This window comes from Phaethon aethereus (assembly GCF_964289735.1).
Source record: "Phaethon aethereus genome assembly, chromosome: 3".
Classification (NCBI taxonomy): domain Eukaryota; kingdom Metazoa; phylum Chordata; class Aves; order Phaethontiformes; family Phaethontidae; genus Phaethon; species Phaethon aethereus.
Window position 1 is genome coordinate 34800308 of NC_138576.1, and position 24850 is coordinate 34825157.

At 37.8% G+C, this 24850-nt stretch overlaps 1 protein-coding gene across 9 annotated transcripts in view; it reads left to right on the forward strand.

Moving 5' to 3' along the window:
• RIMS1 (regulating synaptic membrane exocytosis 1) overlaps positions 1 to 24850 on the forward strand; it is a gene marked incomplete at its 5' end in the record, with an annotated part of 337770 nt that overhangs the window by 172305 nt on the left and 140615 nt on the right. For 5 of the 9 annotated variants that reach the window (XM_081997763.1, XM_081997764.1, XM_081997765.1 and 2 more), the window contains 4 exons: positions 4766 to 4817; positions 17581 to 17648; positions 18376 to 18486; positions 20642 to 20741. In XM_081997763.1, the coding sequence (XP_081853889.1) occupies positions 4766 to 4817; positions 17581 to 17648; positions 18376 to 18486; positions 20642 to 20741 (331 nt within the window). Of the gene's footprint in view, positions 1 to 4765; positions 4818 to 17580; positions 17649 to 18375; positions 18487 to 20641; positions 20742 to 24850 lie in introns of those variants that run through there. The other 4 variants (XM_081997758.1, XM_081997761.1, XM_081997759.1 and 1 more) reach the window with 1 other exon arrangement.

The following is a 24850-nucleotide window of genomic DNA, read 5'->3' on the forward strand; positions in this document are numbered from 1 at the left end:
GAACGAAAAGAATATTTTGATACTATTGGTCAGTAAATGGAAAAGTCAGTGCCTGCATATCAGTCACCATTTCACTGACACCGTCTGGCTTTGGTTAGCAATTGAACGGCAATTTGTTTGAATTAGGGTTTGGTTAAGCCTTTTGCTCTAAAAAAGGCTATCCAGCAGATCTTTTATAGATATTGTAAGTTAATTTGTTAAGTACTGCCCTTACACAAATAAAAATACTCTAGAAAATCTCCTTTCATACAGAAGTCAATTCATCATCCTGTGGTGTCAGAGGAACTCCAGAAGTCGTCTGTAAATCTGGCAGTGCAGCACTGCTGTTCTGTCTTGATGTTGGTAGATCCTCCTCAGTCAAGGCCAGTTATCAAAATGATCAACCTGAGATGCTGGCTTTTTAAATAGGTGAAGTAACTACGATAAACGCATTGCAAAACTACTGTATCATTAAGGTTGGATAGCAAAGATCTTGGCCACTACATCTATTGGATCGAAGGCCCAACTTAGGTTTTCTAGTGTGAGCGTTCTTCTTGTCTCTTTCCAATTTCACTGTCATTATCATCTTCCTCAGATGAGTCAAAAACAAACAAGTCAATCAGGGGTGGAGGATGGGGAAACAGAGTATTGGTGGCAGCACAGTACTAAACAATTGGCAGTGGAACTTGGAAACGATGGATACAGGAGCAATAGATAGCTGGGTGTTTCTTCACTGGCTGTTGCATACCTGTGTGATTGAAGGGGTTCGTATCATTTGCTTGTGCAGCAATCCTCTTCTGTCTCCTGGCAGTCTTCCAGCCTGCTGCAAAATGGAGGGTGATGTTCTGTAAAACTCCCCTAAGGACCTTTAGGAACAGCATGGTAAAACCACTTGTCTGGGATGCCAGTGGGAGGCATACCACAGCCTGCTCCCAATGTGCACATTTACATAGTGTTTTTCAGACAGGTGCCAAGTTACTTCACTTCCATTTTGATTTGATTGGCTCAAATCAAGGTTTGAACTAAAAGCTGTTTAGTAAAGACAGCATGACATTGGTTTAGCCCAAGCTAAATAAACGGCCTAACTTAGCTCCAGCTTGTCCTTCTGTTGATGTGACTACATAATTTCTGCTTTGGTGCTTTTGTTTTTAGCCAGCTGGCCAAGAATATAATCAGAATATGTTCATGCCTGAATAGAAAGGATCATTGATGAGCTCTAAGAAGTTTGATGACTGTTTGAGGGCAGACATTCTTTTTAGGAGCTACAGTCATCTCAGTTCTTAACCTCTGACTTTTCTCAGTAGTTATGAGAAAGGCAGGCCGAGGTATGTCAATCTGTTGAAAAGAAAACCACTTTTGTATGTGTGAATATATGTATTTGTATATTTATATATTGAAGTCTTTCTCTTGTAAATGGTAAATGGCCAACAATTGTCTTTGCAAAGTTATAACTATTTTGCCAAAAACTCTGAAAAATACTCAGTCCTCTTCACTAGGCAATACTTACTGAAGAGAGGATGCACTTAAGTTGCACGTGTACACTGAGAACAGAATTGTTTTAATTAGCCCAGTGTCAGCCAAAGTCTGTACTTAAGCCTATCAGAAGCAAGTATGTTTTCTCTACTGAGTTTAATTCTGGATGCATAGCCAAAGGCTACATCCAAGTTTTCTATGATCCCAGGAGAGCATTTTGTCGTCTGGAATGCTGCTAAGCTGAGCAAAGGAAAGCCTTGATTCCTCCCATAAATCTTTGTTCTGGTACTTTTTTATGTATCTAACATTTCACCACCAGTTGAATTTCAGTCCTTTGGCCATCCACTTGAGTCAAGTGGTTATGTCAGTTTTCCACTCACCTTGTTGTTCACCAATCAATCCATGTCTCTCTGATTCATCTACAAGGATATTGTGAGAGACTTGGTTGAAAGCCTTGCTACAGTTATGTTAAACATCATCTGCTGCTCCCCCCTCATCTGCAGATCCAGAAATCATATTGGTAAGGAATGACTTGCCTTTGATAAAGGTATGCTGATGGTTCCCAGTCACCTTTTTGGCCTTCATGTGCTCAGGACTGCTTTCCAGAAGGATTTGCTCCATAACCTTCCAGGAACTCAGGTTAGCCTTCCCAGTCTGTAGTTTCCCAGGTCCTTTTTCTTGCCCTCCTTGAAGAGGGGTGTGGTGTTTGCCTTGTCCAGTCACTGTGAAGATCCCACAATAGCCAGGACCTTTTGAAGTGGATCAGACAGATCTTAGCACAGTGTGGTGTGCCTCAGAGGACAGAGGCAGTAAAATAATTTGCAATGGTAAAAACTTCCTATTTTTTTACATAGGCAATGTTATCCAAAGCAAAGGTTGAAAGTGTGCTGTAATTTAATTATATATTTTTACTAGGACAATGGAATGATAACCAGATTTCCAGTTAGTTTCCTACTGCCTTGCTACTATTAATGGATGTAAAAGTAAATAAATCACCTACCAGCATTTGATTCTAAAACTGTCAGATGGGCCTTTGGGGCAGCCAGAAAGGCTCTATTGACCGGGACTGGGAGGAATAAAAACCACCCTTGGGGATGTTCAGTGCACACTGGAGTTGGTGGCACTGTCCGTTTCTGCCAAGTGCCCTTTCTGACCTCATAACGCTCTTCTGTTTCTCCCCTCTTCCCTTACTTTTCAGCGAATACCTCTGCCATCTAAAGCTGAAGCTGTTTGACAGGGCTGCTTAAGCAGGGCTTGGGCAGATCTTATGGCTAGGGGGAGCAATGGGTAAAAATGGTGTTGAGGACTGCCTGAGGTGGGGATCAAGGAGCAGAGAGAGGTTGTGCTTATCTGGCATGTAGGGGAATGGGAGACAGAGCTTCAACACCACCGTGGGGCACAACCTTTTGAAATACATTTGTGAGAACAGTTTATTATTTTTTTCACAAACACATGCCATGGGAATGACAGGAACATTTAAAAAAACTCAGAAAACAAGCCCCATATAGAGCAGTCTCATTTAAAAGTTCTGTGGTTGTAGCGAGTAAATATTTTTCATCTGTTGAACTGGGTTGTGGCAAAATCCTCTGCTGCCTTTAGTAGGTGCTGCAAGGTGAGATGAGCGTTCAGGATCCAGGTGAGGTATATTCTGAAAGTGCAGCAAAGCCCTCAGCACCAGCGCTGGCAGATCAGGAGGAGATCCATCAAGGAGTAGTGCAAAAGGGTCAGTGGGAGAGTGGATGTGCTGCGGAAGCACCGGGTGCTTGGCATAGGCTGTCTTTTGTCCCTTTTGCAAGATTTTTCTCCAGCTTAGGAGAAAGCTGAGTGTATGTTCCCTGGTCAGTAGATGTCCAGGTGATCACTGTCTCTTGGAGTATATGAAACCTGCACATTGTCCTCTTCCAAAGAATCCTCTCCTAAGGAGGACATGTCAGTGAAAAAAAAGCAGATGTAGACAGTCATGTTGTCTTTCTGCTAATGCTGTGCCACTGGAGACGCTGAAAGTCAGCAGTGGCCAGGGATGTCAGCCATGGCTTTTGCTGTTGACTGATAGGTGAGAGTGTGTGAAAGGCAGCATTCAGTACCTTGGTTTTGATCATGTGATCCAGAATTACAGGGAAACAGTTTGATTAAAAGTGTATTTTCATTATTACTAATAGGTCTATAAAAGATCTATAGGTCTATTAAAGATGTAAGAACTGTAAGCTCTCATTAGCTTAATTATTTGTATTTTATCCCTTATAAGCTTCTCTGCTTTGTTTTCTCACATTTTAGTTTCTAAGCAGGCAGCTTTTTTGTATTTTTGAAGTCCTGCAGTATCTAGATGTGCTGCAGAGAAACATATATTTTTACAGAGGAAGACTGTCTCTGCCAAAGAAATAGTTTTATTGTTGTATGGTTTGGATATGATTAAACTAGATTAAATTTTTTAGCAAATTTTATTAACTGTAATTTTCTAATAATCTATCTTTCCCAAATATGCTGGTATATACGTTCTGCTTTTCTCCTTTATCTTGAATATGTGAGTTGGAATACAAAATGTTATTTCCATTTTTTTATGTAGAATATATTTTTCTTACATAAAACTACATTTCCATGCGCACATCTATCATGTAAGAAAAGTATTAAATCATCCCATTAATTTGAAAAAAGTGATAAGTTTTTTCAAGGCCTATTGTGTTTTCAGTGTGCTAGAAGTAAATCTACAGCTTGGGAAGTTTTACATAACTTAAAACAGCCACATTTGCTTTACGCAATCACTTCATTTATACAGTTCATTAAAACTTGTTCAGTGCACCACTGCTGAATATGAATAATAACTGCAGCAGCAGTATTGATTACTTAGGTACCTGAGCTTGTGTCTGCTATTGGCTTTAAAGCACTAAGAAACTTCTTTCCTGTTCTATCCAGAGAGGAAGGAGCTTTTTTTTTCCCGTCTTGTTTGCCGAGGATTGTTAATTCTGGATTCCTAAGATCATTAACTCCTTCTAGAGACTGAAACCCCTTGTCATTGCAGTGAGTGTGTATGAACTAATGCAGTAATCGATGCTTGCACTACACTGCAGAGATTTGTTTTGATGACAAGAGCTCTTGTAGCCCTGTTTGGTGTCACCGGTGTTGAATGTTGGATGCTGCAGAATAATTTGGCTTAGAAACAGAACACAAGGACCTTAGGGGCTTCTTTTATATCGTCTCCTTCACACTGAAGTGGATTTTTGCTTTCATTACAGTTTTGCCACAGTTGCAGGCTGGAATTCAGCAACCTACTAGACGCCAGTTGTGCTTTTTTAACCATTCTCTTGCTGATACTGCTATGTTTGCTGGATTTCTTCAGTTTCTGCTCCATACATTACATTCAGGGACAGGTAAACAAATTACTATACAGTGCTGAGGTTTTGGGTGTATTTTTATATTTTTTTAATATATCTTTTTATAAACTGTACAGTTTGAGTGGAGACGTTGTATCCTGTGAACATAAAGTACTAATTGTAGCAAATGTGCAGCTTAAGCAGGGAATAAGGAACCATTTTGCTTGTAAGTCTATGTTTCGGTTATGTTTATACTTTGAAAGCTCATGTGTCAAATAATTTTACATTAGTGATGCTATGTGGCATGAGTTTTTAAAGAGAAACCTCTATTTTGAAAGCACACATAAAAATGTAAATGTGTTTCTGAAAAGTAACAATAATATTCCGATTGCATTATGACTATTTTGCATTTTGGAGAAGTCATGGATAAAGAATTTAGAAATTTGCTTTAGGAAACAAATAATCATTCCTGTGTATTATTTCTCTTTGGCAGATGACAATGTGTCCTCAATTCCCTGAATTGTGTGATTATTAGTAGCTTTAATAAATTCAGAATGGAATATGATTCTGTTACTTTTATTTTTGCATATTGGGGAAAAAATGATCAAACCCATGTACATAGGACAAGAATATGTTTGTTTAGCATAATATAGTTATAGTTATAATAATAATATATGTGTTATAATAAATGTACAGTTGTGATTATTTTGTATGTTATCTCTGCATCATCATACTGATGCATTTTGCTTTCTGAATCGGGGAAGGACATCAGACCTCTCCTTCATTGGGGTGGGGGGGCAATAATCTATATTTAGAATAAAGTCCTCACTAAAATTGCTAAAAGATCACAGGGGAAAGTGAGAGGAAGGGCTGACGATTGCAAGTTCCTTGGGGATTATGCAGTGTGTTGAGAATAACAAAGATCTTTACAATCTTATATCTAAGTAGTTGATAACACTGTTTGTAAAAGTAATGTTTTGAAAAGTAGTTTTTTCACTATAAGAATTAATCCTGAAGATTGTATAACAGAATAAGTCATGAAAGAGGTTTTGTGCTCTCAAATATTACAGCTGTGTTAGTTAACATATTTTAAGAGATCCATGTGTGAAACTAATTTCTTTTAGCAGAGTTTATGGGAGAATAAGAGTATACAGAGAGCAGAATCTGGAGACGAGCATTGGAGAAAATGTGTTTGAGCAGCAATCAGAACAGAGGTGGAACTTAAACAGCATTAGGAATATGAGGAAAACAAGGTGCTGCTAAGGTTGGGAAGAAACAATGGTCAGCCTTAGCTCTGCGTGGAGTTTAAAAGATAAGACTGGAGAAAAACTTTAGTTAAGATCAAAGCCTTGTACTTTCTCTCACACTTAATAGTTGTTTATATCTGCATAAAGAAGGTAAACCCCTGTTTCTTCTTCAGGCTACTCACTGTGGTAGACAGTCGTAAACTGCCTTCCAGAGACCTCTTGCACATCTTGGCATAAGTACATGAACAAGGTGAAGTAGGGTTGGGATTGAGAAGTACAGAGCTGCGACACCCTGCGTTGCAGAGATTCAAGGCTGTGCTGTGGACAATGGCATACAGCAGCACGTCTCTAGCCTTTGCAATAGCATGGAATTGGGAGAACTAAAAAAAAATCACACCAGCCCCACATCCCCTGGTCCAGTTTTGGTCTCTCTTGAGAGCATTTGACTTTTTTTGTGTAATAATAGACTGTACAGTTATAAAGGACTATTAAACCAGACCATCTATATCTCTCTGGTCATTAAATTTAACTCACCTCTCCCCCATAACTTTAAGCTAAATATTCCACTCTGAAGATTAAACTGTGTGCTGCAAGGAGAGAAACCGAGAGACTGAGCTGTCGTCAAGGTCACTGTCACATCAGGGTGTTCGTTAGGTGCAAAGGTCCCCAGAAGACAAAGCATGATGCAGAGTAAAGCAAAACCAAACAACAACAACAACAACAACAAAACCTTAAGTTCTCCACCAGTTTGACCTGTGGAGGTATTTGGTGGCAAGCAGTAGACAAGGCAACTGAGCCTGGCCTCTGGCCAACCCTGCTAACTCCTCAAGTGCAAGTATTCAGACAGCAGCCAGGCTCGTATGCTATCCTCTCCTATTACCACTGTGATAGATTATATCCACCCATCATCTTCTGCCTCAGTCCTTAACTGGTTGACTTCCTTTCCCTATTTCTACACTTGTTTATCCTGGTCTGAGTGTGAAGCCATTTCCTTGTCCACTCTGAACTGGGTCCTCTTTTTTCCAGTTCATTTTTCCAGTTTGTCAGGATATCTTTGAAGTCCAGTCCTGGTCTCCTATAGCTAGGCATTCTTTTCTCCTTGGCGTCAACTCACCTACAAATCTAATACGTTTCTGTTTTATTATCTAGAACAGTAATATGACTGTTGACTATTACCATATCCCAGAAAAACATGACAGATCCTGCTTAATGAAAACTTCAGGGTTTCTTGTTAACCAATTTTAGCTGTTTAAAATATCGTTTTCTGAATAGCTTTTCACCTTATGCTAATTTTATTTAGACACTTTTTCTGGTGTGACAAACATGGCATGCTCATAAACAAAACTCCTGACCAACTGAAGATATTTGACATCTGCTGTTTGTTACCTATCTTACTGCAGTGGTAGGAAATGAAATTGGGTAATTTATTGCTGACACTTCGATTTTTTTAGGTCTTGTCTCTTCTTTCACGATCTTGAAGGTGATTTGTTTTGTTTTAGCTTTTTTTCAGGAATTGATACTAAGTTGACTGGTCTATAATTTCTAGCCACTCTTCCCGTCCCCTTTCCTTTAAAAATATGTGCTGTATTTGCCCTTTCCCAGTTTTGTGAAACTTCATCCATCTTCCACTAATTCTCAAGAAATAATTGTTTCTGGCAATAAGATAGCTTCAGATAGGTCTGTAAGTACTCCAGGATGAAGTGAATTAGCCTAGTGTATACTGTATGTAGACAGTGTGATCTCTTCCTGCTTTGGCGTAACATGTAATTTTTCTACTACAGACATTAACTTGTTGCTATGAGTTTTACTTGAGTTTATTTTTAGGAGAACTTGTATAAAAAAAAATAACTTAGCTGCCCTGTTGTTTGCTGATAGAGCCAAATGGGAGCAGACTATTGCCATAGTATTCTAGAATGGCAAGTACTTGGTACTAGATACTAAGTATTAGGGACTAAATATTTGCAGAATGATCTCAATTGTTTTTGCATACTTTGCTGTTAGTATTAAATTTCACGTGTTTCTAATTTTGTCTTGTATGCTTCCTGGTACTCTATCATTGTAAGTTACTCACTCATAGGCAACTTTCCATTGATTGTTCACCTTCTTCTAGAAAATGAAACATTTATGACTTAGCTGGTCAGTCTTTGCATTTCTCCTCCCTCTGTATTGGGCTGGTTCTGCTTCTGATGTTGATATTATTTCTTCAAAAGCTTCCATGATTGCTGGACTCTTTTTGCTGTCATAGCCACTTCCTTATTTTCTCTATGGTTGGGGTGTTTTGTTTTTGTTTTGGTTTGGTTTTTGGTGGTTGGGCATTTTTTTGGTTTGTTTTTTTTGCAGAAAGGTTTTGGGTTTTTCTTCTGCTCAGCTTCCTCCCCTTTTTAAAGATCACAAAGTTTATTCACTTTCACATTTTTAACTATTCCCTCTCTACTGGTGGGAAGCAAAACTCCAAGGGTCCTTTACTGGTTGCTTTCCTAGTATCAGTGATCTCTCCCTGTGCACTTCAAGGATTCTTCCTGTAATATTCCCCTCTGAACCAGAGAAATTAAAGCCTTTAAAACGTCTCATTATCTTCAAATGCAGCATAATGGAGGATTCTGATGAATGCTTATAAAAAAAAATAATCTCACCAGGCTGACCTTCCTAATTTGGTGCTCTGGAGTAGGTACCCATCATGGTATTGCTGAAGTGCTTTTCTCTTTAATCACTATCCAGAGAATTTCATCTGCTGTATTTCCTTCTACAGTCCTGAAGCTCAGGACAACCAAGAGGGGTATTTTTTCCTCCTCAGACTTTCCTTTCTATTGTAATATTTGAGATCAATTATGTCCCCCAGTTTTCATGAAAATGAAATCATAACTTTGATTATGAGATATAATCTTCTTGTGATTTCTCAGTGCCTTGTGCAGGTCTGCATGATTGACTCTCTGTATGTTTGCTGGACAATCAACAGAAAGGCTCCCTTCCCATTCCTGTGGTTCTGTGGATAACTAGAAGCTTTCCTCCTAGTTACTTTTGTTTCTGTCAGCATGTTTATAAACAGCATGTATTACCTTCTATGTCTGAGCAGAAATGCCTTTCTTCTTTCCCCACAGTAAGAGAAAATGTATGTTCAAATAAGGCTCTCCGGGTATAGCCCATTTTGGTCACTGCATTTGCAGCGAGTGCTACCAGGGCACTGATACCTCACCAGGCGTTGTATCCATGGGACTGCTAAGGCATGGGCTGCTATTTCACAGCTATACACTTCTTTCTGGTTTGCTTATCCTTGTTAAAATTCCTATATACTGGCAGTGTGGAAACACCCTGGAGTTTGAGGAGAATTTATTTTCAGCTTTGGTTTTGGATTATAATTTGTTCATAAATCAGTCTAATGAATATTAAGATAAAAATATTCAATTGAATCTTTTAAAAAATTGTCAGGGGAAAAATACCAAAAGAGACCAAAATGAAAATATTACCTTCTTTTGCAATTAAGACCTACTCACTTGGTTTTAAATGTCCACAGGGAAAAAAAAAAACAACCAAAAAACCCAACTGACACACCAGCTGAAAGCTATTTTGTCTATGTGGGCTTTTTAAAATACCTTCTCCCACTTCGCCGTAAAAGGCAATCAAACCAAACCAAAAAAACCCACAGGAAAGAAAAATTGTATTAGGCTGAAGAACATCATGGCATACTTGAAGTGCTAGGAATTCCTTCAGAACAGTGGAAAAGTTACTAAGAGCTGGTGAGGCTTTTAGTGTACAGGATAGCTATGTATCCATGTCTCCAAAATTACAAGCCCATGTGACTTTTTGAGGTAGCTTGCATTTTGTAAATTTCATCATATGCTGCACAAAAATAGTATCAAGAGATCATGCCAAAGCTAAAATAGTGTTAATTATATTAAACAGGAACTCAAATAAAACTATTTACACAAATTAGTGTCAATATTGAATTGGAATTAAATACAAATAATGAATTTATACAAAGAAGCTCTAAATTTCAAAAAAGAGATCTCCATCCATCCATCCATCTGCAGAATTATCTTCCACTCAAGAGAGTAATCAAAGTCATCAAAATTAGTACTCGGAGATAGCCCTAAGACAATAAATTTTTTCTTAAATCCTTACATACCACAGTATCAAAAATCAATTAAAGTGTTTGCCTGCTGATTTGAAGTTCTTGGTAGATACTTTTTCTTGTATCTTCAGGAAAATATCTTTAATAAACCTTTTAAAGGAACTTTTCAAATTAATGGAAGTCCATGAATCTTGCACAGTATTTTACATCTCTAAGTCTCTCAAGGTTCTTTAGCTCTCAAAACTCTTTCTGAAGACCTTGCAGAACATGCTTCTGAGGGCCAACCCTTTGTGAACCGTATATATTCTTGGACTCACATGCTTACAATAAGACTTACACATCCTCAGAATAACATTTTAGACAGTCTCTGAGGTAAAAATAAGCATCCAGCTGAAAGGGTTGGTGAACTCTTCAACACTCTCAAGTGTTTGACTGAAGGAACTAAATAACGTTGGCTCAGGGAGTCCCATGAGCAGATTCCCTAGAGATCTGGGAAACTTAGAACAGCTTCCTTGTTATGTTCCTTGTGTCCATATTAAAAGGTTTAGAAACATTCACAAATCCTCAATTTGTTACTTGACTGGATAGGTCGTGATTTTTGGCTTCAAGCTTCCATTGGCAAGATAAGTAATCTTTGCTTTCAGTAATTTATTAAGCCTTTTAACAACACTGAGATAACTCAGGTAGGAAGTCCGCCTTGTGAAAAATACAAATGGGCCCGGTTGTTTTTGTGGTGGAAGGTCTTTTGCAAATATATCTTTTGAGAAACCTTCTTGAGCCATCAATGAACACAAGTGCAATACTTTCTTATAAAAGAGTGTATGTATGAACTGTACTCTTAAATAAAAAGAAACCACAATCCATAAAATCAAATAAAAACCTCTTTTCTAAATAAATGTCTGAATAAGAAACTCATCTTATATTTTAAACAGTCCACAGAAAATTCATCTTTCACCCAGGTAGAAAGAACATATTGGGATAATTTTTAGTAATCAGCCACTGACAAATCATGCCTTTGCAAAATGAAAAATAATTGTGAATTTTCAAACTCTTGTATAGAAACAACTTTGCAATAATAACTAAGAAAGAGGTCAAATGGATTTTCCTATTCACTACATTTAGTTTAATATTAGTGTCCTTAACAATCAAAATAGTATTTTATGAGTTCACTACTTCCTTGCCTAATTATCTCTGTGTTTCTTGTTTGCAAATATCAATTAGCATTGCAACCTGTGCTGTGCTCACAATGTAACTACCACTTTAAGAATGATTTTTAAACTAAAGGGTTTGTTTCAAAATAAAATGCCGAAGTGTTCATTTTGTGTAGAAAGAGTATGCAATGTTCTCATCTTGTAAACACAAAAGAGAAGAATAGACGTTTATTTTCAGTGTGTGCTGGATAAGCCCAGGTTGTCCATTGTCTAGATCCGAAAGCCTAGTGCTTGGTAAAGCTTCATAGACCTTTTTTTCTGTTACTCAGAAATTTAATTAAGATATAGAAAAGCAATTTTGTATCTCATAATTATGTTAAAATGCCAAATAAATATTGAATTGAGGGAATGATCTGAGAGGCTGGGTCAAGCTGTGGAAGCTATAGGGATCACAGGCAGGTGTGCCAGGTTTGTACCCAAAATATGAGTATTATACATATAAATTGTCACTTGTGTGGAGTACTAGTCTTTACTTGAACTTTAGAGTTTTACAGTATGTTATCATTCAGTGCTTAGGACATGTGCCAGCAGGGAACTCAAATCCAATGCAATTATATATTTTCTCTACAAAATAAAATCTTCACAGAGATGCGGTGCATTCTTCCCACATACCGTGTGAGCCAGCCTGTCCTTGAACTGCAAAAATGGTAAAACACAGACCTTGTTCTGCAAGGATTTAAGTTCTTAACTGTAGGCTTCTGAAGCGGGTTGATTTGAGAGCAAGGAGATAATGAGCATTTTTGTGAAGCTTTCTGTATAAATAGGCAATAGGTAGCTTTTGAACGTTCTGCTTGCCACTTAGATGCGAGGGCTGTCTGTCAAGCCAGGGTACTCATGTGTTTTCTCTTTATGTGGCTAGTTAGCAACTTGACCAGAATGATTTAAACATACATTGTTTATACACTGAATTATTTTTCTGACATGATAAAATGTTTTTCATCTTTTTTTTTTCTTTTTTCTTGAGCATAGAAGTACTTTCTTGATTAACAGTATGACCCATCACATCTGTAACAGGAGCCAGATGTTTTTGGCAATAACAGTGTGCTGAAGATATTTACTAATTGCATGCAGAGTGGTCTTCTAACTCATGAAAACTCAGGCTATGAAGGAGGAAGGCAATCAAGTTGATACCTGGAGTTTCTTTACATTTGTTGTAACTTTCTGTAGGTTGGTATGTGGCTTTGGTTGATTTTTACCTTGGGAAACAATTGATCATTTCCATGAGATGCTGATCCAGTTCCATGGGACTGTGGAAGAGGTAACAGAGGATGTTCCAGGCCTTTGACAAGCTTTATTGTCTGTTTAATGGGGGCTATACTTGACTTTAAAAAAACAAAGGTAAATACATAAATGGCTGTTGCATGTGTTAGTTAGAGAGATCTAGTCTGACTATGTAGAAAGCCAGTTTGCACCACCGTAAGTTCAGATGTAGCCTCTGAAAATGATTGTCTAAGTTTCCTAGTTACGGGATAGAACTGCTTTATTAATTAGCAGCTACATGTTAGGCTCAATTAAGTGCCTAAGATGGGCTGACTGACTTCATCATTAGACTGTCTGCTTCTTGTCTTAAGTATCTGCTGCAAATCTAGTGCATCTGGATTTGAGCAAAACACCAGAAACGCGTTCTTTGCCGAATATCAGTAGTCTCCGAATACAGTCTGGATGGGTTTGGGGAAACATCTTGGGGTATTTTATCTCAGGTATTCAACACTCTTTGGAAATCAGCATGACTGGTCATACAGGATAATGACTTTCTCATATTTTGTGCTTGTTTTGGCTTTGCAAGAGAGACAAGGCTGTCATTTCCAGTACTACTTAGCTTTGCAGGATCTCACTCAAAATCACAGTACCCCAACATTAGCTTTTGGTATGGGTCGTGCTGCTGAAGACGAAGTATTTAAGAGAAAATGTTTTTTTGGTGGTGTGAATTTTTCTTTTCCTTTTTTTTGAAGGCATGTGTGTTGCAGATATAAAAACAACAGCACTTTATTTTTGCTCCCTGTGTTGAAATTTGATCCAAGAATGCAAAAGACTTCTCATGGAAAAAAAATCAACACATTCGTGTCTTGTAAAGTAGATTTATGATTATATCCGTCTGTATCCAAGAGTGAAGTAATCAAGCAGCAGCACGTTATTAGGAAAAATTTTTCGTTGCTGGCAGGATACAACTTTTGAATTATTCCCTCAGGAAAAAAGGTTTTATAAATATATATTTGTTTCACTTCATCGGTCTTAACTAAAGCATGTGTTATAACTGCAAATGCATTTTTAATAGTAAGCTTTAATTTGAAAAACATTTTTGTATGTTTTAGAAATATATCAGTAATGTACAAAAATGATGGTACAATATATGTGTATTTTCATAGGGGCTTATAATGTTTTTAAATTTAAAAGATTGTTTTAAAAGTGTTTAAAAGTGGTTTAAGCCTGTAAATCAATTTTTTGTTCCTTAGAAAAGTTGCTTTTTCCTCTCAATAATGTCTTAAATTTGTCTTATTTTACTAGTTATTTTTAGTGCCTTTTACCAGTGGAGACAGTGTTCCATGCATAGTTGGGTTTTTTTGTTTGTTTTGAGTTTTGCTGGTGTTTTTTTGGTGGTTTTTTTTTTTTTTTAGAAAATCTGAAATTCTGAAACTATGCTTTTAGACTGTAAGTTTTTGCATGTTATTTACCTATTCCTGGATTTTTATAATAGTGGTTCAGTGACATTATTTTGTGTAATTAAATAAATAGTCAGTTCTGGGGTATGGCAGTGCAAGAATGGCATAAATAGGTATTAAGTAAAGAAGCAGCAATGAGTTAGAATGATCAAGGAAAAAATTATTTTTAAAAGTATAGCTGTAACAGAGTACCGAACTGCAAATGTTAAGACCCTAGTGTCGGTGTTGCTGGCATAAAATATTTTTTAAGCTCATTTGGGAATTTTGTTCCTTTATGTTTAATTTGTGTATTCTGTTCTATGAGTGTTATTGAATATAGATTAACTGATATTTTCCATTGTAAAACCCTTTTTACCATTGTAGATTCAACCAAGAGTTTGCGTGCCAGTGGTCTATTTTGCACTGAATTTTAATGGGAATTTAAAAATTAAGTAGTTTTTCAAGAATGTGGACTTTTTCCCCAATTCAAGCATTTTTTAAGCTTTTAAAGTATTCACCAAATTGTAAGACACATAACTTTCAGTCCAGATTTTTGATTTGATAGCTACCTTTATACCTTCCCAGTGCATCATCCATGCTCCAGCTCAGTGGAACCACTTCTGCAGTGCAGTTCCTGCTCTCAGCTTCTGAGAGCAGGGGGCTAAAGGACCGTGGCCGTGGCTGGCCACGGTGGACGTAGCTGGTGGCTTGGAATTTATCAAAGTGCAGAACAGACAGGAGGGATGAAAGGAACAGAAAGCTAAAGGTTTAGGTATGAGGAGGAGGGGGCGGCAAGGATGTAGCTTAGTATCAAGGGGCGTGTGGGGAAGGAGGGTTTAAAATACACAACTGGAAGAAAGAACACCAAAGCCAGAAGCAGGAGACAGAAAGTGGGACGATGGCAACAAGGTGGTCAGGGAAGAAAGGCAGCACAGGGTACGTAGTTGGTGAGAATGGGAATATTAGCAGGTTAGCCAAGACAGAAGACATGTGAGAGGATCTTGCTACAGCAGGAACTTGGTGGGGAAGGATGCTAGATGCATCAATCAAGTGGTCATGGGTATTCAGTAACCAGGAGGAAGAGCGGCAAGGAAACTGGGACCCAGAAGCTGAAGCTGGGGATGGAAGAAAGGAAAAGAGAGCGGGGAGCAATGGGGACAAGAGCAGAAATGTTTCTGAGCACTTGGACACACACGTCTGCATGCTGGAGCAGATATTTATTCCTGCCTGAACATTCCTCTATTGCTGAGCAAATAGCTGTGAAACATGGAGGCAAAGTGTGTTGTGTTTTGCCTCTGGCAGGCCAGCTCACACAGGAGGGAGTTGCTTTTTGGTGCTGTTGTTGAGTCCATTGCTGAAGATTGGAGAGCTCTGTGCCCCAGGTCCCAGCTTACTACCAGCACCTGGGGTGGCAGTCTGGTTTCTGGGTTTGTTGTTGTTCTTGCTGCGATTTTGAAGTCTATAAAGGTGCAAAGAACAGTGCTAAAAATAAAATTGAAAGATCTTTAATGTGAAGTTAAGCTCTCCAAAATTGCAGAATTGCAGTAGCTAATGCAACTGCAAAGTGCCTCGTGTGGTTATGCATGCGATAATAATAAGCTGTTTAAATATAAACTTGTACATATAATCATGTAGATGGCAAGCTATCACAGATTTTACAGATTATAAAGAGTGGTATAACTTCTATTTCATAATCAGCATCTAAACATTTGTAGGAGAAGTAAAAACCAATAAAATCTTCATGTAAATGTATATTTTTTTTTCTTGCTAGAAGCATGCTTTGTTTGGGCTTCTGTTGGATGCCTGTGTGCTGGTAAGAGTAATGATCTAGCAGTAGTATGAGAGAGATGTGTTTTATAAAATAAAATAGTGAAGATGCATTGCCTAAATTATACATAAAAAATAATATCTGTTTTCTGAAGACATAGAGCATATCAAGAGTGCAGAGGATATCGGCAGTAAGTATTTGACTTTAGTGATAAAGTATGATTTTTACGAGGTGTATTTTAAATGATCAATAAACAGTTTGTAGGAATGTTGCTAGGAAAGCATGTGAAGAGTTGTTCTGTAATGAAAACTAAATCTGGGACATAATAATTTAAAGACTTGGAAAAAAAAATCACTTGTGAATTCAAAAAGCAATATTATCAAGCTGTTCCACTAACATATTTCAAATGACCAACATTCTCTGCCAAAGTGAGGGTGAAAAATACTTGAAGTGCAGGTATGGATATAAACCTCAGTGAGAGGTGACTGTATTTCCTTCAGGGTCTAAACCTGACCTCTGAAGTGAAAGTTTAGATTTTGGTTTGGTGGGGGTTTGTTTGTTTGTGTGTTTAAAGGCATTGTAAGCATTTAAAGGCAGAATCATCTACTTTTTCTCAGAATTAAAAAATAGCTCTTGGTTATTTCAGATCAAGATTTTATATACTACTGTTATTGCAAGAGAGCATTAGAAAGAGTTGTCATTCTAATTTTTAATGTTTCTATTGCATTTTTGTTAATACACTGTGGCAATGCCCAAAGGGATGAAATAACACCAAGTTTCAGAGCTCACAGGTATATTCTGTTTAAAACTAGTGCTAGCACAGAAAACCTTCAGATTTGTTGCTGCTGTATCAGTCTCACATTTACCCTTCTGTTGGATCTGTTCTGGCCTGAATCATTCTGTATGTCCTTCCCTATATCACTGGCACCCTTCCTCTTTGTACATAAAATTGAACTGCACTGCCCAATGTTCTTCCTCTTGGAGTTCCTGCCTCGTCCTTTTCCTCCTTGGAGTGCTCAGTTACATCAGTTCTCTACACAACCGCCAGTGAATTTGGTAGTTTTTTGCTACCAACTCAGCCTTCTACAGCTGTAATATCTTAAGTCAAACTGTGGTTTCCTTAGCTTTCCATGAATTTGTATATACTCTCAGCGGTATGCTCTGCTGCCTTTTCTCCCAAGCCCTACCCGTGGTTCCCCTCCTTGGCCCAATGGGCTCATGCCTTCCAGAGCACTGTAATTCATGGGTTTATTCTTGATGGATATAGTATATAAGTTTGTCCCAAATGGAATGAAAGATTGCAACCTCATATTGGCTGTTGGCACTATTTGCTCTGTTTGTGTGGCTGTTTTGCCTGGTGCTCTGTTACCCTTTGCCAGCTCTTGTCCTTCTCCATATGTACGATACTTGTTGTCACAGTATTGATCAACTACTTCGCAGATTCTTGAGTGTGGTTGACTGTTCTGTCCTTAACTATAGCTAAGTGCCTATTTTGTGGAGTATTCTCTCTTGTGTCATCATTAGCTGTAGTCCTGTGTGTTTGTTATGGAGACGGTGGGAGGAGGAGGGCTGTGAATAAGATGCATTGGGGTCCATTCTTGGAAGATGACTGGGCAAAGTCAAAACAGCCGGAGTGCACAACTGATTCTGAGGTGCAATTTGTGAAAAAGCAGAGGTCAAAATAAATGCGTTGTGTGTTTTTGGTTTTATATTATTAGTCTATATTGTTTTCAAGTATCTTTAAGTTAATTTGAATGATAATACAGGTTTTTTTATTTGCTTCATCAAACTATTGCACATTAAAATTCCTGCATGTAGAAGTAATCATCCATACATCTTTCTCTGTTTGAGAGATTACACATTTCTTTCTATTCATATTCTTCTAGGTGACTTGGATTATTACTGGCTGGATCCTGCCACGTGGCACAGCAGGGAGACATCCCCTATTAGTTCGGTAAGAAATAGGGAAAAAGAGGTTCATAAGTATGAATGAAAATGTTTGCTTGCTCAGTTCAGCATCGATATTTTGTTGTAATAAAATTGTGCTATGCAAAATATATGAAAATTTGGTTTAGTGGATCATGGAAATTGAAATCAATTTTCATCAAAATATATACTAGTACAATTGTCTAAATTTTAACTTGAATTTAATTATTTTATAGACATGATACCTGATTTCACTACACTCCACAAAAGCAGCTGTGAGTGTGGTGCTGTTCTGGGAGAGATTAATGACTTTTTCTATTGACTTGGAGGGGGAAAAGTTCATTTGTTTTTTTATTATATAGTGAACACATATATTAGGTCTGTATAACATGTATATTATCCTAAAGAACAGAATTTATGAATGCACTTTTCAGGGTCATGGAATTTAAAAGTAAATGTTTAATTTTATTACCTAAGGTTAGTTTTAAATGTTTAATTATATTGAACTTTGATTTATATTATAATTCTACCTGCAGACTTAGTGCTGAGATTTTTTTACTGTGGGCATAAATATTTAATGAAGCCAGAGTCCAACAGATACACTAATAGAAAGCTTCGGTGCAATATATAACACATCTGAAGGATGTTTGTGTCTACCATGACATAATGATCCAGAAATGTTATTGCTTTATGAATGTGCATCTAAATACAGGAAGGTGGTTGCCCTCCTTTAATTCCACTGCTTGTTTTAACAGCATCCAGTAACGTGGCAGCCTTCTAAAGAGGGAGATCGCTTAATTGGGCGTGTTATTCTTAACAAGCGAACAACCATGCCAAAAGAATCAGGTGCATTATTGGGCCTAAAAGTAAGTATTGCATGGGTTTTGTGGTAAATTAAAGAAACTTCCACTGACCTTAGACCTAGGGGTCTAGCACGTTAAATCAGAGGACTCTCCAATTATATGGTCATTTGACAAAAATATATTCCTCATTTTTAGGAAGTTTTGGAAGTTACACAGACAAATTATAAATGTAGATGTATTTAAGCCTTCTATGCAGTCTTCCACTCATCCATGGCAATGGAGCTGAATTGTTCTGGTTAAAAAGTGTATGTTTATTCAGCTTCCTGTTTGCAAGACATATACTGCACATTGCAATGCATTGATGGCATCCTGCCTTTTCTAGCTCTCCTGTTTGCATTTCAGTCAAGTAATTCATCTCATAATACACACACATAAATGTCACCTGGATGCAAATGTTTACAAGGTCAGTGTTTAAAATTCACACAGCCGTTCGGAAACAGAAATTTTGTAGAATGAAACTAAATATTTAAACAAAAATTTGCAAAAAAACCTTTTAAAGCATAGCAAAGGTTATATTAAATGTAATTCCACTTAATTCAGGGCCCCAAATTTAAGATCTTGGCAACACTGTCCAGTTGATTTAAATCCCTACATCAGTCAGTTGTAGTGGACTCTTAGGTTTGTGTCCCTAAATTGCCAGAAAACTTAAAAGGCAGAGAGTGCTAATTCTGAAGCTGGTGGGGAGTACAGTGTGCTAGTTCAAGAATTTCTCTCTCTATGCATATTTGTAACTATATGGAGCTCCAAAGATGACTGAGAGAATTTAATTTGGGTGTCTTCCTCTCCCCACTGAAAACAGCAGAAACAATGCAAAATAGGAAACATTCCCATCCACTTAGGACTGAGTCTGCTTCGAAGGGCACTGACACTGAACCACTCCTTGCATATAGTTGTCTGATAGTTCAGTCCCTTGCATGTAATGGAGATGTGCGTTGTTGGTTCAGCTCATCATGGTGGGAATTAAATCAGGAAAGAACCTTGTGAACTCAGTAATGGCATACCCTGGGTAAAAGCCATTTATCCACTTTGAAGTGAGATAGTGTGGAGTGGGAATACAGAAAATGAGAACAGCTTCATTCTACTACACGTCTAATAGCCTGTAGCACAAAGCTGATTTTTGCTGGCAGCAAGCAATTTTTATTAATATGTGAGAAAAAAGGTTGGTCCTAGGAGGAAGTGCAGAATGGAGAGCTTCTCTTCGATTTTTCAAGTTTCATGTTTGTATGATGAGAACTAAGGTCCCCACTGATAAATTTAACACATTATCATGTGGCAACCTTGTTGGCAGGTAGGCTTCTGGATCTTCTTGGATATATATCTGTATTAAAGCTCCTACTAGTCATTGTGATTGCCACATGGGGAAATAATACCTAATGAAGCAGCATTCCAATGTTTCATCGTATTATAAAACTCCTCCCAGTATATTCCTGACAAAAAATACCTGACTCGAGAGAGTAAGATAACTAAACAGAATAGCAAGTCAGCAAGACTACATTTTCTTGTTTTATGTTTTATTAAAAATCTAATCTCTTGAGGGCACCTTTTTTTTTCCCAGACTTTCCTGATCTCTCTATGATGCTGTCATTTTAAAAATAACTCTCTTCAGTTCTCTTCAACAAAAGCCAGAAGTGCTGTTTTGTCCTGCCATGTGCTTGGATGAGAGGACCTGGGTTTTAGCAGTAGCAACATTCTTGTGAACTGTTTGTCCATGTTTCATAGTAGTGTATTTGTTAAGTTTTTAATTGTTGTACTAATTGCATTTGGGGATTTTCGTACGTCTGGTTTGATGTGATCTTGCAATTTGAACTTAAGAATATGACAGGCATCTATTTGCAAGATGTACATTTTCTTGGTTATTTATTAAGAACGTTCTTTCTGCAACAAATTTAGATACTTAGCAAACTGCGTAAGACTGATTAGTCAAACACATTAAAAGGAATATGAATTTTATTGATTCTGTGTCAATTGACACAGCAGTCAATCTACTTCTTTTCAACTAGATCCGACCTTTTTGTATCTTTAACTTTGTCTGTAAGCCTCTGTAAATCCCAAATTGACAAGTTTAATTTTTAAAATTATGTGAAAACTATTCTATCTATTTATGCTTGATATGATATGTGGTTTGTGCTTGGAAATTCACAAATTTATGATTAACCAGGTTGTTGGAGGAAAAATGACAGAATTAGGACGACTCGGTGCCTTCATTACCAAAGTGAAGAAAGGTAGCTTGGCTGATGTGGTGGGGCATCTCAGAGCAGGTAAATCAATCAGTTGCATACAAAATATATTGTCTTTTAATTATGGTTTTTTGTAATGCAGCTGTTAATTTATATTAATGTTGCTTATGTTATATGCTAATATTTTTTAAATACAGGACAATACTGTAATGTTAGAATAGAATGGACTAGAATAAAATAGAATCATTAAGATTGGAAAAGACCTTTAAGATCATCAAGTCCAACCATCAACCCAACACCACCATGCCCACTAAACCATGTCCCAAAGTGCCACGTCTACACATTTTTGAACACTTCCAGTGATGGTGACTCTACTTCCCTGGGCAGCCTGTTTCAATGTTTGATCACTCTCTCAGTAAAGACATTTTTCCTACATCTAGTTTAAACCTCCGCTGGCACAAATAGAAGACATTTCCTCTCATCCTATTGCTTGTTACTTGGGAGAAGAGACCAACACCCACCTCACCACAACCCCCTTTCAGGTAGTTGTAGAGAGCAATAAGGTCTCCCCTCAGCCTCCTCTTCTCGAGGCTGAACAACCCCAGTTCCCTCAGCCGCTCCTCATAAGACTTGTGCTCCAGACCCCTCACCAGCTTCGTTGCCCTTCTCTGGACATGCTCCAGCACCTCAACATCCTTCTTGTAGTGAGGGGCCCAACACTGAACACAGGATTCAAGGTGCGGCCTCACCAGTGCCGAGTACAGGGGCACAATCACTTCCCTACTCCTGCTGGCCACACTATTCCTGAGACAGGCCAGGACGCTGTTGGCCTTCTTGGCCACCTGGGCACACTGCCGGCTCATGTTCAGCCGGCTGTCAACCAGCACCCCCAGGTCCCTTTCCGCCGGGCAGCTCTCCAGCCACTCCTCCCCAAGCCTGTAGCGTTGCATGGGGTTGTTGTGGCCAAAGTGCAGGACCTGGCACTTGGCCTTGTTAAACCTCATACAGTTGATCTCAGGCCATTGACCCAGCCTGTCCAGATCCCTCTGCATTTCTAATTTATTATTAACTCCAACTGCTTGGATGTATGAGCAAAATAGACACTGCTGATCAGTGCTGCTGTCAGGACTGAGTGTCACAGGTGAAGTTTTGCTTGCTAGCTCAGGGTCTGCATGTTACACTGTATAGAACCAATGTAAACATTTTTAAAAACTGTTTCATTGTGGCAAACAAAACTCACTACAGTTACTTGCACCATAGTGTCACCTGAAGTATGATGCACTGTGTACACAATGGACTTCTTTCAGTGTGAATTGTTACAAATAAAAATGGAAAACAACCCAAGAAAATGATCTTAAAATATTTAATTTACGTAAGTGGTATATACTGCACTTACAAATAAGTGGCTGTACTGTTGACACTTTTCAAGCTTCTAAATGAAGCGAGAACTATGCACAGTAGTTAGTTTTCAAAACTACTTCTTAGTGGTTTGTATTTTTACTATGGCTCTAAGCAACTACTTTCCAAGTATTGCCTTAGCAAACCAAAGTCTATGCAATGCCTTCTTAGCAATCCAGAAGCTTTGATGACAACTTGTATGAATTTAGGATAATTGCATAAAGCGAATAGTAATAAAGAAGAAGAAAATATGATGAGTCTCGAAAATTATCTTTCTTTGTTTTGGTATTTGTTAATTTTTTTTTATACCAATTCAACATACTTGGGGTTGATAGCACCAGTTAATATAGTCGTTTATAGATTTTAACTGCAGATTATGATTACAGAAAATAAGATTCTGTCCACTAATCTTGAACTATTTGGGCTGAAAAATTACATTTCTAATGTCTGGTCTAGGTTGTTTATTAAGTCAAAGCTATTTTTAATTTCTAAAAATATTTTTAGAGCCAAAATAATTTCACAGAAAAAATACAGTGTTTTGCACATTTTTTCAATGAATGAAAGTCTATTCATCCTATTATGTGAGGCTAAAACACAAAAAAACACATAGATGAGTCCTTGCTTTATGAAAAATCTCCAAAACTTGATTAAATTTATAAATATTAAATTTATAAATCATTGATTAATTGTACAAACCTCATAAATTTGAATAAAGGCCAATATGAAGTCTTGCATGAGGAACAGAATACACAGTGCAACAGTAAGCACTAGGCGGAAAAGCATCTGGAGGTGCTGGAGGACAATAAGTTGAACATGAGTCAGCAAAGCACCCTGGGAGCAAACGCCCATCATGTACAGGGCTGTATTAGCAAGATTGTCTTTAGCAAGTTGAGGGAAGTGGTTGTTGCTCGCTATTCAGTGCTTATGAGGCTCTATCTGGAGTACCGTGTCCAGTTTGTGTTCCTCTAGTACAAGAGAGATACTGACAAACCGGGCCAGGTTGGGCAGGAGGACGGAAGGTTGGTTCAGGGCCTGGAGCATAAGGAATTACAAGAAACCAAGAGAACTGGGTTTGTTCAGACTGGCAAAGAAAAGACTATGGGAGGAATTAAGCTGACTGTTGGGAGGCTGTAGAGAACCCAGAGCCAGACTGTTCTCAGAGGTGCACACTGATTGCATGAGAAGCAACATACACAAGCTGGAATGATGGGAGAACCTGTTCATGAATTTTTTTTTTCTTGTGTCTAGAGAGGATAGTTGAGGCTTGCAACAGGTTGTCCAGAGGAGATGTTGCATGTCCTTCCTTTGAGATACTCAAATCTCATCTGGTCAAATCACTGAGCAACCTGGCCTATCCTTCGATGTTGTCCCTACTTTGAGCAGGGGTTGGAACTAGCAGACCCCCAGAGGTATCTCCCAGTCTGAATTACTATTTTAGAAATCAATATGAAAAAATTCAGAAATTTGCAGCGTAAGTCTGAAAACTTTCTGTCTCTGCTGAACATGCATCAGTAAGTGGGGAAAGAATGTAAGACGCATTAATATTCCTTTCTAGAGGCATCTTAGATATCCTGGTATATATGCCTCACCTGCAGAAGTGGCTCCGTAAGGGTGCAGGTGTCCTGTAGGTGCTACCAGCTAGCTTTGTGCAGATTATCTTGGTTATCCTAAACATGTACAGTGTAAGGTGTCTAACAGCTCCTTGACTGACTGACTTGCAACTCTGGGCTACTACAGTAGGACTTAAGATTCTACTTTAAGGAAAAACAACATGTTAGTTTATAACAGTTGTTAGCTTTAAAATACAGTCAGAATTAAAGAAGAAACTGAGTATCTTTTCACTGAGTTGTATAAATTTTAAATGAAGTTCCTAGGCAATGTCTAATTCCTGTTCCCTCCTGACATACAATTAAGTGTTAAATACACAAAACATTTAAAACTGTTTCAGATATTCAGCATGGTAGAAATTTATACTTATGTCAGCAAGCATTTATTAAGTCTGTCATTACGAAGCCCTTATGTTTTAAAGAATGCCAAAATGCTTTGAAAGCCAGTGGAGTACTCTGTGGCGCTTACTGTTAAAATACCAAAGTATAGGCTGTTTGGGAAAAAGGGTTGACAGTCATGCAACATAAAGAGAAATTGAAGCCATGTGTTTTGCTAGATACGACATCAGTTAGGATAGTTTTCCTCAGCTTATTAACAAGCACAGGTTTGATCATTTTGCTTAGATCTCCTCAGAAAGGAGCAAAGCCAGCAGCTGAAGGATTGTTCCTGACTTAATTTGATTAACAAGAAATCATTGTCAATAAAGAAAAATAAAATCATTGCCAATCAAGAAAGTTATCTGTGGCATCAGATAGCGGTTGTAAAATTTTGACTGCTGCATATAATGGCATATGAGAGTCTAAACTTACCCTATGTTCCTTCAATTTTATTGTATAGAATGATCTTCCTTTAGAAACTATACTTCAAGATTTTCACCTTTTTACAATAATACCAAAGTACAATACAATGTACATGTTATTTAAATTCCAGAAATGGCAAGCTGACAAAAGAAAGTTAACTAAATAACTTTCACATCCTCTTTTCCTTTCTGTCTCCCATAACATCTCCTGGAGATAGTGACTCGCTCCTTGCTTTTATTTTTGGTACATTTGACACAGACAGTGAAGACTGCCCTTTTGGTAAAGAAATTGAAGTGGAGTTTATATATTGTAAGAAAATGGTGTGATTTTTAAAGACTTAACAGTAGGTATTTATATTTTTAATTTTTGAAGATTAACTTCTTT